At 41.5% G+C, this 16314-nt stretch overlaps 1 protein-coding gene across 11 annotated transcripts in view; it reads left to right on the top strand.

Moving 5' to 3' along the window:
• ST7 (suppression of tumorigenicity 7) overlaps nucleotides 1-16314 on the top strand; it is a 239917-nt gene that overhangs the window by 64997 nt on the left and 158606 nt on the right. For 6 of the 11 annotated variants that reach the window (XM_005877698.2, XM_014548931.1, XM_005877693.2 and 3 more), the window contains exon 2: nucleotides 11404-11486. In XM_005877698.2, the coding sequence (XP_005877760.1) occupies nucleotides 11404-11486 (83 nt within the window). Of the gene's footprint in view, nucleotides 1-2629; nucleotides 2709-9920; nucleotides 9944-11106; nucleotides 11177-11401; nucleotides 11487-13108; nucleotides 13193-13428; nucleotides 13523-16314 lie in introns of those variants that run through there. The other 5 variants (XM_014548926.1, XM_014548930.1, XM_014548927.1 and 2 more) reach the window with 5 other exon arrangements.

Genomic DNA, 16314 nt, shown 5'->3' with positions numbered 1-16314 from the left:
TCTTGTATACTTGTTTCAGATAGACGAGTGTGGATGGGAGAGTTGGAAGGGGTTGACCTCAGCGAACGTACCTCAATCAGATTGAGGACGTTTTTAGCAAAGGCCAGCTTAGGAGTACCCTAATTAAGTTAATAACAATGTACCTACCTATATAGTTTAAGTTTAAAAAATTTGGCTCTCAAAAGAAATTTCAATCATTGTACTGTTGATATTTGGCTCTGTTGACTAATGAGTTTGCCGACCACTGGTGTAAGTCATTAACTATCCCAAATGAATAATTTGTGAGGGTTCTATAGCAAGATCTTGCTGTGTGAGGATAATGTAAGTATGTCTGGGACCTTCTCAATTTATCAGTGGTTGGTCATTCAGTCTACTCTACCTAATAAGCATCTCACATTGCTCTAGTACTCTGGGGACAGAAACACACACACACACACCTCAGAAGAATAGGTCCCAGTTATCAAAGACTTTAAGTTTTTCTAGATACGTGAAGTTCTTTAAAATCAGAAATCCTGGGGAATTTGCAACTTCATCACCTAGCACTCTGCCCTTATGCAATCATTCAGTGTCACCAAACATTGAGTGCCTCTCTGGGCCAGGCTCTGTGCTGGGTGCTGGAGGATTGAGGCGCAGTGAATGCTTGGAGGCTAGAGGTGCCCAGAGCCCTGAGGACCATTTCTTCACAAGGCCTCTTTCTCTTTGCAGCATAACTATGGGGAAGGTCTTTCCCATTAGAGACAGATGTGTCTTTTTTCTTCCTGATGTTACACAGGAAGATTCATAAAATGGTCTTTAATCCTAAATCAAACATTTTAAATAGCTAAGAATGTAATTAGACTTATATAAGCCTTTCGCTTGTTCTTGACCACAGTATAGTTCCTCATTATCAGCCTCTGGTAAATGAAAGGGGACAGATTATCTGAGATCTTGCTTCACGTGTCCTTGAGGGTTACTGACGTTTGCAGATATCTGGCTTTGGACAGTCCTTCATGGCTTGACAGATGGCCTTCCCCCAGCAAGGGACGAGGAGCCAGGAAGACTGAATACTGCTACATAGAGTTCCCCAGATTACAGCTTCTCAGTAGAGCCAGATGCCCAGGAAAGCAGAACAGTGTACCTACCTGTAAAGTTGCCATGGCAACATCAAGGTACGGGGAAGAGTAGACAGAATGATTTATGAGGATTTCTTGCCGTAGGAATGAGTCTAAAAATACACTTTCATGTCCTGTGTCTTTTTTCTCACAAGGCTAAATGCCACAGGATTTATCAAGGGGATTGTGATGCATAAAAGCTCATGACCTTATCAGAGCCCAAGGAGACCAGGGAGAAAGGCAAGGAGAGGGGAAGCAGAAGCCACAAATTAGAAAAAGTGCCCATGGTGTGCTTTGCTTTCAGTCTTCTATTGGACTGATGCTATGCCCAGATGTAAAACAGGTTTTGTAAGGTTTTTTGAAACATACAAATGTTGTATATTTAAAATGTGCGTAGAAAAAATAAAGGTTATTCACTAGGGTAAAATGAAGATACTTGCTTTCCATATTTTTTTTAAAAGTTTTCTTTCAGCTTCTGCTTTAGTATTACTGGATTTGCAAAGATAATTCCACATTAGCATGTGGAATAACATGTTATGGCAAGAGAGTCTGAAGGTGCATTTTATTTATGAAAGAAGCTCTTGGGGCAGATAGAGTTGGCACCCTTTCTGGGCGTACTGCAGTTAGCCAGAGTTTCAGATGCCACATTAATTTTTACTTTCATGAATTATACATGATTAGATACATTTTATACTGCTACATAACAAATGAGTACACATATAGCAGCTTAAAACAACACATTTATTATCTCATGGTTTCTGTGCGTCAGGACTGCAGACACAGTTTAGCTGGGTCTTTTGACCTGGGTCTCAGCAGGCTGTAATCATGGTGTCAGCCAGGCTGTGATCTTACCTGCAGGCTCAACTGAGGGAGACTCTCCTTCCAAGTTCACTCCGGCCATTGCAGCAATCATTGTGATAGAACTGAGGGCTTCAGTTTCACATCAGCTGTTGGCCAGAGGCCACCCTCAGCCCCTAGAGCAGCGGTTCTCAACCTGTGGGTCGCAACCCCTTGACAGTCGAACGACCCTTTCACAGGGGTCGCCTAAGACCATCCTGCATATCAGATATTTACATTACGATTCACAACAGTAGCAACATTACAGTTATGAAGTAGCAACGAAAATAATTTTATGTTTGGGTCACAACATGAGGAACTGTATTTAAAGGGCCAGAAGGTTGAGAACCACTGCCCTAGAGGCTGCTTTTAGCCCATTGCTACATGGGCTTCTCATAATGGCCACCTGGCTTCATTGAACCAACAAGGAGAGCCTCTGCATGTCTGCCACCAAGATGGTATCTCACATATCTTTGTTAGAAGTAAGTTACATGTCCCACCTACACTTAAGGGGAGGGAGTTGCATAAAGATATGAACACCAGAAGGCCATAGGGGGCATCTTAGGGTTTTGTCCATCACAGTGCCAAGTTCTATAATTTTAAAAGCTGTGCAATCTGGAAGTCTTTTCAAAATTAGCATGTGTGCAGACTAAACTATTAAATTTTCCATTTTCGCTTTTTCACCCTTTGGTAAGTGAGGAAGGGCAGAAATGAAGTTGCAACCTTAATGGGAGCTGACAGGAAAGAAGAGAGGTTTCGTAGGTTTGAAAGAACAGTGAGGTGAGAGAAGAGAATATCACCTATTCTCACAGGGAAAAATGCCAATGTGGATTAAACTATTCCGGTATGCTCCCTAATCCTCTTTGGAGGTCTGAGAAAATGTGATAGAAGCTTCCTGATAGACTAACATGTGTCTCAATGTGCTTTCTGTAGACTTGGAACTTTTTGTGACTAAACCAGAAATGTTGCTTTGCATGAAATTAACAATTTCCCAGTCCACCTGATGTCTCTGACTCAGGGCCTGGGATGTATTGTGGCCTTGATTACGTATTTGTCCATTGCAATGGAAGCATTTGTCCTAAGCTGTAAGGACCTTGATTGAAGGACAAGATTGCAGGTGCTGCCCCTATAGCCTGTGGCTGAATTGATTGTTCTCACAGCATCTAGTAAGGCAGAGATCAGAAATTTAGGAACATATGGTCCATTTTGGGAATTCAACAATTTCTTTGCCTTCTGAAATGGCTGCCTTCAAACTCACCCTCAAGTTTAATAACTCCTCCAGCGACTAGAATCCAGTTAAAAGGACCCATCTCTTAACTGACTCTTCATTTGTTTTGTAGGGCATCCATGTTTAGTACAAGGACAAATCACAATGCAGGTGATTTACTCCTTGGCCTGTTGTCCATAACATAGTGCTTGGCACATAAAAGGTGTTCAGTAAATGCTAGTATAGCTGCTATGACTATTACTACTACTACTACTATAGTAACATGTTTAACGTTGACATTATTGTAGGTGTCCCCCTTTTCACACCTTTGCTCCCCTCCATCCTCCCCCACCTCCCCCTCCCTGGCCTTCACCACACTATTGTTCCTGTCCATGGGGTATGCATATATGTTCTTTAGCGAATCCCTTCACCTTCTTTATCCAGTCACCCCATCCTCATGCCCTTGGGCGCTGGCCAGTCTGTTCCATGAGTCCATGTTTCTGGTTCTATCAGTACTTAATTTTGTTCATTAGAGTCCACATATTAGTGAGATCATATGGTATTTGTCTTTCTCTGACTGGCTTATTTTGCTCAGCATAATACTCTCGAGGTCCATCCATGCTTTTGCAAAGGTAAAAGATCCTTCTTTTTACAGCCTAAATAAGCTTAGTTTCTTTAACCTTTCTTTTTGGGGATTTTTCCCCTAACTTTTGAAATGATTGCTGATTTTTTTAAAATAACTTTTTGGTGTTTTTTTTGTTTGTTTGTTTCAAATGCCATATTTTAATGAAGCATTAAAAGGAACACAGGACAAAGCAGACCCATATTTTGGGTTGTTGTTGTAGAACTGCAGTTCTATCTAGTGATTCTAGTCAGTACCTCCAACTCTTTGATGTTCCCTTAACCTCTTCATTCCAGGGCTCTGTGTGAGGCGCACTATGTCCACGGAGACAAACACAAAGGGTTATGTGCTCACTCTGTTTCACAGGTCTTTTCCAGGAATGGAACTTGGGAATAACTTATGCTCTGAAGAATGTGGAGGGAGGCTCTTATTGTCACGAGGGCCAGAAACGTGGCTGGCTCCTCACAGGCCCATTACCCATGATTCCTGAATAAGCCCTCTGGTGCTCTAGCTCCTGCTCACAGGAGTGATTCTTCACTTCCCACAGTCACCTGTTGTATTATTTTCTTATCTCCTCTCTCCTATGATTCATAGAAATCACTTAATTTTTAATCCTTGTATCTATCCCTCCTACCAAGTTTCTTCTTAGGGCCGTACTTAGTTCCTTCCCAATTACTCATTAATTAAAAGAGAAGACCTTGCCAAGTTAAAGTTCAGCAAATTCAGACGCTCCAGGATGCAGCCCCAGAGGCTGCCCTTGGATAACTGGTGAGCTATTCTTTGAGCCAGTGACCTGTTAGGAGTGCCCGGCTGGATCAAATGAAAAGCCTTAATTTTTGTCTCTGGGTTGAAATAGCACATTAAGAGAATTTTATGAATTTATTTTTCACAAAGCTAGATTAATCTTTACCAGTTTGTTCTTGAATTTGCTTTGTCTAGTCTCAGCAAGTATAGAGGTTACACTGACGTGCCTGTACATTTCAGGAAAATCCAGTTTATGTTTCAAAGCACATGCCCCAATTTTTAGGTTATGGTCCAATTTTTAGGTACATTATCAGGCCCCATGTTTTCAAAAGTAATTGCTAGTGACCCTGCTGAAACTAGTCAAGATACTCCTTGGTTTTCAGGCAGTTTGGCCTGTAATGTACAGCCTTATTGTAATGCGGAAGTCTTTAACTAGATCCTTCCCTCTTTCTGGGTGGCTTCCTGCCTTTCCACCCTGGGGCAGCACACTCCAATGATAAGATCACAGTGGACTTATTTTTAAAGGTCAGAAGTAAAAATAAGTACAGTATTAAAAACATTCATTATTTATAGCTTCTTTTCCTTTGCCAATGATAGGCTACTGTTTTCCTTTTGCTATTTTATTCCTTAATAGGCTCTCATCAGTATCCCCATGTGTGCCCTGTCATGCCATGAGCCTGAGCTTTGAGGGCAGGGCGACTGGTTTTTAGGTCTTTGTCACCCTTCAGCTGTGACATAGTGGGGTTGATGTGACAATTAATTCTCTAATAAGTGAAAGTGCTTTTGTTATAAACATTAAATAATAGATAGACAGATTGATGTGTTAAGTATTAAGCATTGATGTGCCAAATGCCAGGCCTTAATGATTTTAGCCAGAATATCTAGTATGACTATAAGATTAGTAGGGTCTTAAATGAGCACCTTCCACTCTCTAAATGTTTCTGTCCTGCTTTTTCTCTTTATTTGTATCTCTGTTTCTTTTAATGCCCACCATTATCTCTCCCAACTGTAGTCAGCTTTCTGTAACCAGATATAATAGAGAAATATGTCCTAATTATTAATTACTGTTGCTCTTCAATCTTAATGAAATAAAACCAAATGAGTGAAATGTTTATTTTTCTCTCTTTAAAAAACTCAAATAATTTGTTCATTTATCACGGAATTAAAAAATGTTTTTATTGATTTTAGAGAGAGAGGAAGAGAGAGAGAGAGAAATATTGATTTGGTTGCCTCCTGCACACACCCCTACTGGGGATCAAACCCACACCTGCTTATGTGCCCTGGTTATGAACTGGTAACCCATTAGTGCATGGGACGATGCTCAACTAACTGAGCCACACTGGCCAGGGTTATCAGTTAATTCTTGATGATTAATGGATCAGCAAGCCAATGATTTTCAGTAGAAAACCTTTCCCCTCCTTCCTTTATGCTCTGTTTCTGGGGAGTTGATAATATGGCTACTAAAGCACTTCAGGCTAACCTTTCTCTGTCTTTTAGAAGTGTGGATTTTATTGAATTCTATGCTTAGGTTGTCCTTAGAGACTTACTAAAAAGTATATAGTACAGATATGAGTGTTCATAACCGTAGAGTAACAGATGAATACTCTGTTCTGGTGACGTTTTTGAAATCATGGGAAATGTGGGATCAATAATAATGTAAGGGGAATTTTGAGAATGTTAGGCACCTCATAATCAGACTGGCAGTTACCAGCTCTAGGTTTGTAACTAGGGTTGTTTGGTTTTTGTTTTGTTTTTTTCCTTTTTAGAAATCTGCTTCCTTCCACAGACTGCTGTGTGGGAAATGACAAATCACTATGTTTTTGTTTTTATAATGGCCAAGCAAAGCCACCTCAGCTGTACCTCCTCTTGTCTTATAGCTCTAGGCTGATCTCTCCTTCTGTGCCTTTCTCTATCTCTCAGAAAGTGTTTACATAGTCAAGTCATGACTACTGACCCAACACATTGTGTTAGTCCAGACTCTTGTGATTACAAATGACAGACTACAAGTCAATTTCATTTTAAGAGTGGGTACAGAGGTAGGAGGGTTTATTGAGAGGATTCCCCTAGCCAGGAAGGATAGAATCAGTGTATTTTCCCACATCTGCTTCTTTGCAGAGGGTTCATAGCTCAAGCTTCTTCCCTCCTCAACTGGCACAGCTGCTTAGAAAGGCTGTGCTGTTTGCTCAGCACCTTTAAAGCAGGCCCCTTCATTTGGTCACACTGTCCTTCCATCCCTCCTCCTGCCCTCTTTGGTCTGGTTAAGGTCTACTTATTCTCCTAATCCTCTTCTCAGACCCCCAGCCTTTTTATGTGTTTTCATAAAATTCTATGCACAGAAACTATGTATACATTCATCAAACTTTATGGTAATTGCTTGTTTATTTGTCGGTTTCCCAAGTGGCCTTCTGGAGTGTGGAATCTTTTTTTTTTTTAAAGTATATTTTTATTGATTTCAGAAAGGAAGGAGAGGGAGAGAGAGAGGTAGAAACATCAATGATGAGAATCACTGATTGGCTGCCTCCTGCACCATCCCCACTGGGGATCGAGCCTGCAACCCGGGCTTGTGCCCTGACCAGGAATTGAACCATGACTTTCTGGTTCATAGGTTGATGCTCAACCCATTGAGTCATGCCGGCCGGACTCATGTTTCCATTCTTTGTCCATGGTCTCTTTCATAAACAGAGAGCTTGTTGCTTGAGCCTGTGATCTCTGTTCATGGTGATGTGGTAACTGTGCTTTTTTGGGCTGAGGTCAGGACAAATGCCAAGCCTTTTCCCCTAATGACATAAAAATTCTACTTCTAATATCCTTCATTCTAAATCCGGAGTGGATATGGTCCCCTTCTGTTATAGGCACCTCTCACTGACACTAGAGAGGTGTTCCCCGACAGGACAGCCCCCTGAGTCAGTGGGAGAAGGCTGTCCTCAGCCTCGATCCTTGTCTTCTCATATAAATGAGTTTATATGAGAGACCTTGACTGCGTTGTGAAAAGCCAATTTATTAAACCAATTAAAGCTTGCACCTTTATTGAAAAAGCAAAGCAAGCAAACTTAAACATCTGGCTTATGAAGCACAGAAGGGCTCTCAGCTATTCTGAAGAGCAAGTTGGGTGGTGGTCTGAGGTGTTATATACCCTCCTGTCTATAGTTCTTGAAATTCCTTGCTGACTATTTTGGTACAGATTCATTCTCAAGGTCCCCCCACCCCACCCCTTTTTTACTTTGTTGTGGCCTCCCCAGAATTCATGAGAAGCACCTGGCGACTTTATCTTGCCAAGCCTTGAGACTGCTGGCTTCCCTGCTTAGAGAATAAAACTGCCTTTTTCTCCTTTCCCTTTTCCCCCTCCCTTTCTGCATTCTCTCATTAGGGAGGGTTTTTGTTTGTTTGTTTGTTTTTAAACCATTTGCTCTCTGTCCTTGCTGGGGAAGATATTGGCTTGTTAGTTACAAGCTGGCTGCCTACGCTGCTTGGCCTTGTTTTAACTTCCTATCTCAGTTTCTCTATTCCTACTGCCCTGGAATCCTGTAACACTTCCACAAACAAATTCAGTAAACAATATGAATATGTGTGTAAAAAGCCTTTTAGGTCAATTGTTGTTTTGGTGATAGTCAAAGGTTTGTGACATATCTAATCTAATAAAAGAGAAACATGTAAATTGACTGTACCTTCACTATGCCTTAAGCCATGCCCACCAGCCAATCAGAGCGACTATATGCAAATTAACCCAACCAAGATGGCGGCCAGCAGCCCCGGAGCTGAAGCGAGCAGGAGTCTTGGTTGCTCCAGTGATGGAGGAAGCCAAGCTTCCCGGCCGGCTCTGAGCTCCACTCAAAGCAACAAAGTTTCAATTATAGAAGGTAAATAAACCCCAGATACCTGCTTTCAGCCGGCCGTGGCCATGGAGCCGGAGAGAGCAGGAGCCGACTCTGAGCTCCACTGAAGGCAACAAAGTTTCAATTATAGAAGGTAAATAAATCCCAGAATAAGAAAAGAAAAAGAAAAAAAGGAGAGGCCGGGAGCTTCTGTCGCCGGGGGGCTTGGCCAGCCTGAAAATGGCCCTTAGCCCCTCACCCAGACTGGCCAGGCACCCCAGTGGGGACCCCCCACCCTAAAGGGGGTGTGGCCAGCCTGGAAACAGCCATCAGCCCCTCCCCCAGGCTGGCCAAACCTCCATGGGGTGAGGGTCCCCACTGGGGGGGGGCTTGACCAGCCTGCAAATAGCCATCAGCCCCTCACCCAGGCTGGCCAGGCACCCCAGTGGGGACCTCCACCCTGAAGGGGGTGTGACCAGCTGCAAACAGCCATCAGCCCCTCACCCAGGCTGGCCATGCACCCCAGTGGGGACTTCCACCCTGAAGGGGGTGTGACCAGCCTGCAAACACCCATCATCCCTTCACCCAGGCTGGCCAGGCACCCCAGTGGGACCCCCACCCTGATCCGGGACACCCTTCAGGGCAAACCAGCCAGCCCCCACCTGTGCACCAGGCCTCTATCCTATATAATAAAAGGGTAATATGCAAACTGACCCTAACAGCCGAAAGACTGGGAGTGACTGGTCACTATAACACACAGAGAGCACCAGGGGACAGATGCTCAATGCAGGAGCTGCCCTCTGGTGGTCAGTGCACTCCCACAGGGGGAGCTCTGCTCAGCCACAAGCCAGGCTGACGGCTTCCAGTACAGCAGCGCCTCCTCAGCAGCTCTAAGGATGTCCGACTGCAGCTTAGGCCTGCTCCCCGCTGGCAAGTGGACATCCCCCGAGGGCTCCCGGGCTGCCAGAGTGATGTCTGACTGCCAGCCTAGGCCTGATGCCCCGGGGAGCGGGCCTAAGCCAGCAGGTGGACATCCCCTGAGGGGTCCCAGACTGCGAGAGGGCACAGGCCGGGCTGAGGGACCCCCCCAAGTGCACAAATTTTTGTGCACCGGGCCTCTAGTCTAGTTATAAATGATAATAAATAAAATATATTTATGAACTATATAGCTAACCTTTCTTTTTATTTATCCATTTATTTAATTCTTCAACTACAGTTGACAGTCAATATTATTTCATGTTAGTTTCAAGTATACAGAATAGTGGCTAAATTATTATATAATTTATGAAGTGATCTCCTTGACAATTCAAGTACCCACTTGGCACCATACATAGTTATTACAAAAATATTGACTACATTCCCTATGTTGTACTTTACATCCCTGTGACCATTTTGTAACTACCAATTTGTAATTCTAATTCCTTTACCTTTGGGACCCAATCTTCCAACCCTCCTCCCGTTTGGTAACCATTAGTTTGTTCTCTGTATCTATGAGTCTGTTTCTATTTTATGTGTTATTTTGTTTTTTAAATTTCACATATAAGTGAAATCATATGCTATTTGCCTTTTTTGGACTGACTTATTTCACTTAGCGTAATATCTTCTAGGTCCATCCATGTCGTTGCAACTGGTAAGATTCCATTCTTTTTTTATGACCAAGTAATATTCCACTATATATATGTACCACATCTTCTTTATCCACTTGTCTATTGATGGGGACTTGGGCTGCTTCTGTATTTTGGCTATCATAAATGATGCTGTAGTGAGCATAGGGGCTGTACATAAATTTTCAAATTAGTGTTTTGGATTTTTTTGGATATATACCAACATGTGGACTTACTGGGTCATACGGAAGTTGTATTTTGAAGTTTTTGAGGAACCTCCATATTGTTTTCCACAATAGCTGTACCAATCTGCATTCCCACCAACAGTGCATGAGGGTTCCCTTTTCTCCACCTCCATGTCAACACTTGTTTGTTGACTTATTAACTTTAGCTTTTCTGACAAGCTGAGGTGATATCTCATTGTGGTTTTAATTTGCATTTTTTTCTGACAGTTAGTGACTTTGAGGATCTTTTCATACGTCTATTGCTCATCTGTATGTCCTCTTTGGACAAGTGTCTATTCAAGTCCTCTGCCCATTTTTTTAATTGGATTGTTTGTTTTTTTTGGTGTTGAGTTGTATAAGTTCTTTATAAAGTTTGGATATTAACCCCTTATCAGGTGTATCATTAACCAATATCTTTTCCATCCACTGGTTGTGTTTTGTTTTGTTAATGGTTTCCTTTGCTGTGCAAAAATTTTTTGGTTTGATTTAGTCTCATTTGTTTATTTTTATTTTTGTATCCCTTGCCCGAAGAAAATATCAGAAGAAAATATTACTAAGAGAAATGCCAAAGAGTTTTTTACCTGTGTTTTCTTCTAGGATTTTAATGGTTTCAAGTCTTACAATGAAATCTTTAATTCATTTTTAGTTTATTGTTGTGTGTGGTTTAAGAAGGTGGTCTAGTCATATTTTTTTGCATGTATCTGTCCAAATCCAATTTCCCAATGCCATTTATTGAATAGACTATCTTTACTCTATTGTATGTGCTTGTCTTTGTAAGTGAACCTTTCTTAATGGGCAACCAGGTCAACTGTATAGTTGATGTGAACAGAGTGCCAGGAGCCAGTCAGGAAAGTATAGCTGTTGAATATAGTTATTTTTTATTTGTTTTAAGGCTGACATACTGTTTTGTTGGTTCATCAAAGACTCAGGAAACATATAGGACATCTTCGCTATTTGACTGACAGTTATAACCAGCTTAGATGAGCCTTTTCAGTGGTGATGAATCCAAGAAAACCATTCACAACAATAAAAAAGGTGCTCTTTTTCCTTGTATGGAGCTTTTTTCTTTCAGGATTTATAATTTGACACCTGGTATTCTAAGCTTGTGTAGTGCCGAACCATTTTATTGGGGCTTTGTTATAGTTCTAAGAATTCTTATCACCAGAAAAAAATGATTTCAACAGAAAGAAAAATGAAGCAGTTGGTTTTACTGGCATACTCATGCATTCTTTGTTCTTCTCCCTGTCTCTTTCTTTTTTCAGTGAGCATGTTTTTGAATACGTTAACACCGAAGTTCTACGTGGCCCTGACAGGCACTTCCTCACTAATATCGGGGCTTATTTTGGTAAGTGATGGAATCTTTCCTATTTAAAAACATGCTGATTACATGTGTGTCTCTCTCTCTGTGTGTGTGTGTGTGTGTGTGTGTGTGTGTGTGTGTATGGTGTCCCAAAAATGTATACACACACTTTGAATAATTATAAAGGCAGTGTTTATTAAAATACATTTCATTTTCAAAATTGACCTGTCAGCTGTTAAAGTGTGTTTATATTTTTTTGGGACACTCTGCATATGTTAGTATGTATACAGGGTGAAAATCTAGAAGAATATACACCAGCAGCTTAATGATTATCTTGCATGTGTGTATATGTTGTGTGGGGCCATTTATAGAGGCCTATCACTACTTAGGTTACATATTGGTAAAATATATTTTTTTAACTTTTTAAAAAAATTGGTTTCAGAGAGGAAGGGAGAGGGAGAGAGAGATAGAAACATCAGTGATGAGAGGGAATCATTGATTGGCTGCCTCCTGTATGCGCCCCCTCTAGGAATTGAGCCTGCAACCCTAACATGTGCCCTTGACCAGAATCAAACCTGGGACCCTTCAGTCCACAGGCCAACACTCTATCCACTGAGCCAAATCAGCTAGGGCCATATTTGTAAAATATTTTTTAAAACTTTAAGCAATCAGTCCGGCTGGTGTGGTTCAGTGGTTGAGTGTCTACCTAGGAACCAGGAGGTCATGATTTGATCCCTGGTCCAGGCACATGCCTGGGATGTGGGGGTATGCAGGAGGCAGCCAATCAATGATTATCTCTCACCATTGATGTTTCTATTTCTCTCTCCCTCTCCTTTCCTCTCCGTATCAATATATATGTATATATATACATATATGTAACTTTATACAATCATGTATTACTTTTGTTGAAAGTGAAAAACAAAATATAAATAAAAGAGAAAATAAAGGAAAACAATTTTGTGTCAAATTCTAGGGTCTAAGACACTACAAAATAAATGTGATTCAGTTTAAGTAAAATGTTTTCCTTACCCCTTTCAAAATAAATTATTGGACATAAGCAAAATCAGTAGAAATCAAGCTCTGTCTCTTTAAATTTATTGACATGGGTATGATAAATCTAAGCTTTTCCCCTCTGATCTCCTTTTCTCTCAAAATTTACATATATTTCCCTATTGTTTCCCTTTAAATAATTCCAAATAAGCAAAAACAATATGATAATTATCTCTGTGGTTCTATTACAGTGGTTCTCAACCTTGGCTGCACATTAGAATCACCTGGGAATCTTTTTAAAATCCTGATTTCTGGGCCTCATCCTCCGGAAATTCTGTTTCTTTGTTACTAATGTTGTGGCCCCACCCCATAACAAAGAAACAGAATTTCCGGAGGATGAGGCCCAGAAATCAGGATTTTAAAAAGATTCCTAGGTGATTCTAATGTGCAGCCAAGGTTGAGAACCACTGTTCTATTACATTAAGGTCTAAAATAGTTACAGGTGAGATAAATTATAACATCAGAAGTCATTTTCTTTAAGTACCTTAAATAGGGTCATCTAACCTCAGAGGAATCAGTCCATATACTCAAATGACCTTTAAGGAGAAAGTGGATTTATACATTTTTTCTCTATATACGTAACCCTGTGATTACTTTTTATTATAGAAACAGGGACAAGAAAGTTATCAGAGTTTGTGTTGAGAAAAGCTGTAGAAAAACACGTTTTGAGGGGGAAGGGCACAAAGATGTGGAGCAAGTGCGTAAGTGAACCTGATGAACAGAGGGTTTCAGAAGCTTGAGCTTATAAGGAGCAGAGTAAAAAGGTGGGGCTGTGTGTGCAGGGCAGAAGCCTGCAAACAGGTGAGAGGAATGGTGGTAGTGTGGGGAGTATCCTTTCTTCTGGTCAGAACATATTCAGGTTAATCTTGCTCTGCTGTATCACATGGGCTGCTGGACTCAAGGGAAGAGATGTTTAAAATTGATACTATTGCACCAGGAATGGGAAGAACATCAGCAAGGGGCACTCCAAGATGGTATGTAAGTGGAATCCAAATAGAAAGCCCAGTGTTGGCTACAGAGACCAAGCCAAGGTGAGGGGAAGTATATTAAAGTTCCTTCTAAAAGTGGGTTGAAATGAGGTGTATGAAATAATTTATACCATATTGCCCCTTAGGTGCACACCCATCTGTATCTGAAGTCTTTCTTGTTCTAAATAAAGACCTCATAAGGCATGTTTTTGGTTCGTAGTGAAGCCAGATCTAGAACCTGTCTTTAGGTTCCCACCTTAATATGCTGAAATGGACTGAAGAAACTTCAAACTTAGAAAATGCTTTCACATGCTTGTTAAGTTATTACTAAGTATATGCTGAAAACATGGCAATCTTTTAGCACATGTATTTTTTTTGGGGGGGGGTTAGGTATTACAAATCTCCATCTAATAATTATTTACATTAAAAATAATATTTTAGTATTTTCCTAAAACATCTTCAAAATCTTTTTTCATTAAACAAATAGAAAAAAAGGGTTAACATTTTTGCATACAATTTGCATAGCAATATCAATCTTTTTTCATTAAACAAATAGAAAAAAAGGGTTAACTTAACATTTTTGCATACAATTTGCATAGCAATATCGTACTGAAACCAGGAATCCACTCTGGTGTGGAAAGGTCGGGTTGTGCATTCCTCTCAGGAGTGTTCACTTAAGGACATGACCTGCTTCAGTGGTGCTTACTTTGTGCCAGGCAGAGATCTAAACGCTGTACATGCTAACTCATTATTCTTCACAACAGTACATTAGGTAGTTGCTAGTGTTGTTTCCATTTCACTTATGCATAAACGGGTGGTAGAACGGACAAGTAAGTAACCTGCCTCAGGTCACACAGCTGGCGAAGGGTGAAGAGGTATTTCCACCCAGGCAGTCATGCTTTCGCACTCATTTCACTGTCTGCTGGTTAACTTCTCGGTTGTTGTGTTAGCTTGCTGCACAGATGGCGGGTGTGGATTTTATTCTAGCAGTATATTGTTATGGGAGCATTAGGCTTTAATTACAAGAGTGTAGGTTGCTTTCAGTTTGAAAAGCTAGACCCCAAACAGTCATTTTTCCTTCTAACTCAGGGATGGAAGTCCCACCAGCTTGCTTTTCTTGTCCTCCAAATGAAGGATTTCCCTACCAATGGTTGGCAAACTGCGGCTCAGCAAACAGCAGCTTGCGAGCCACATGCGGCTCTTTGGCCCCGTCAGTGTGGCTCTGCCACAAAATACCGGCTCTTCCACAAAATACTGACTTCTGCGCATGGGCCACGAAGTTTCAATCGCACTGTACATGCACGCCCGCACGTGGTATTTTGTGGAAGCGCCACACTCAGGGGGCCAAAGAGCCGCATGTGGCTCGCGAGCTGCGGTTTGCCGACCACGGCTAGACCATAGCCATTGCAGATCAGGCTGGTGAGGCTTTCTCCCTGCCTGTGGGCTGCAGCTGCTGAAACCTGATGACCACTGCCCTGCTGCCTTATGGGATATTTGCATGGCAGCATTCTCAGAGGATATGCCTGACTGATGTGGAACTTTGAGCAAAGGAAAACCTCTAATGTGTGAAGATTTTGAAAGACCTTTCTCAAAAATGTTTAGTTTGTAACTACAATGTGGGAATAGTTGTTGATAGTTTTAGGCTCCTGCTTTAGGTTGTTGACACTGGTGTTGTCCAGCCTTCGGGGACTCAGCTTTGCTAACCCTGGAAAGGAACCTAGGGTGGAGGTTTCTATTCAGCCATAACTCTTTTCTGCCAAGTGCATTTCTTGGAGAAGCAGCATTGAGGTAAAGCAGTGGTTCTCAACCTTCTGGCCCTTTAAATACAGTTCCTCATGTTGTGAACCAACCATAAAATTATTTTCGTTGCTACTTCATAACTGTAATGTTGCTACTGTTATGAATCGTAATGTAAATATCTGATATGCAGGATGGTCTTAGGCGACCCCTGTGAAAGGGTCATTCGACCGCCAAAGGGGTCGCGACCCACAGGTTGAGAACCGCTGAGGTAAAGGATCAGGTGCTTTGAAAAGAGCTGCTTAGTGGTTTGGTTTGTTTCCTGGCACCAGAGAGACGATTATCTAACTACTCTCCCCTGAGCAATGTTCGGAGAGTCAAGCAGTGAACATTCAAAGCACAGTGCTGCCCCTGGGGAAATCGGTTGTTTGGGGACCTCAGGATTCCTTTGCTGGAGACTGAAATTATCATGTAATGTGATGTCTTAGGAGAACAGAGGTAAGAAAACAAACAAAAAACCCTGGTGTTTTTCTTGTGAAGAAAAAGTCAATTAACTGAACAAATATACATAGAAATAACATGTGTTTGCCAAACACTGTTCTCTTTTACACTAATGTGTTTAAAAATAAATGAGGACTAATTGGTGTACATTTTACTAGATGTCACAGCTAGTTCTTAATTTCATAGGTTGAAAGCCAGCAATGAGTTTGTTATTCTGCCTACTTCTCACTCTTCCCTTTTGGTTCCTGTGCCCAGGTACCCATCCAGGCAGCTCTCTCTCTTGCTTAACTTCAAGCTGCCTCTCTGCCTGCTTGGCAGAAGTCTTTTCATCTCAGTCTGATTCCAGCCATAGGAACGCACTTGTAATCACAACCCAAATCTATCAATTTTGTCTTTTATCTGCTCTATCAAGGACATGCCCAGTCTGCTTGAAGTAGCCTCTGTGGGCAATGTTTATTTCAATGGAGAACATTTCTGGGTTTTGTTTTGGTTTTTGAGAGTTGTCAGGTAGATATGTGGAGAAAGTGCTCCCCTCAGTTTTCTCAAAATGTTGGTAGAATGGAGAAAATGCTGTTATGTTGTGTTGACATTCATATATAGACCGCTGTATCCTCATT

This window comes from Myotis brandtii, unplaced genomic scaffold, assembly GCF_000412655.1.
Source record: "Myotis brandtii unplaced genomic scaffold, ASM41265v1 scaffold529, whole genome shotgun sequence".
In the NCBI taxonomy this organism is placed as follows: Eukaryota; Metazoa; Chordata; class Mammalia; order Chiroptera; family Vespertilionidae; genus Myotis; species Myotis brandtii.
Note: the sequence above shows the minus strand (reverse complement) of the source record. Positions and strands in the feature narration are given on the sequence as shown.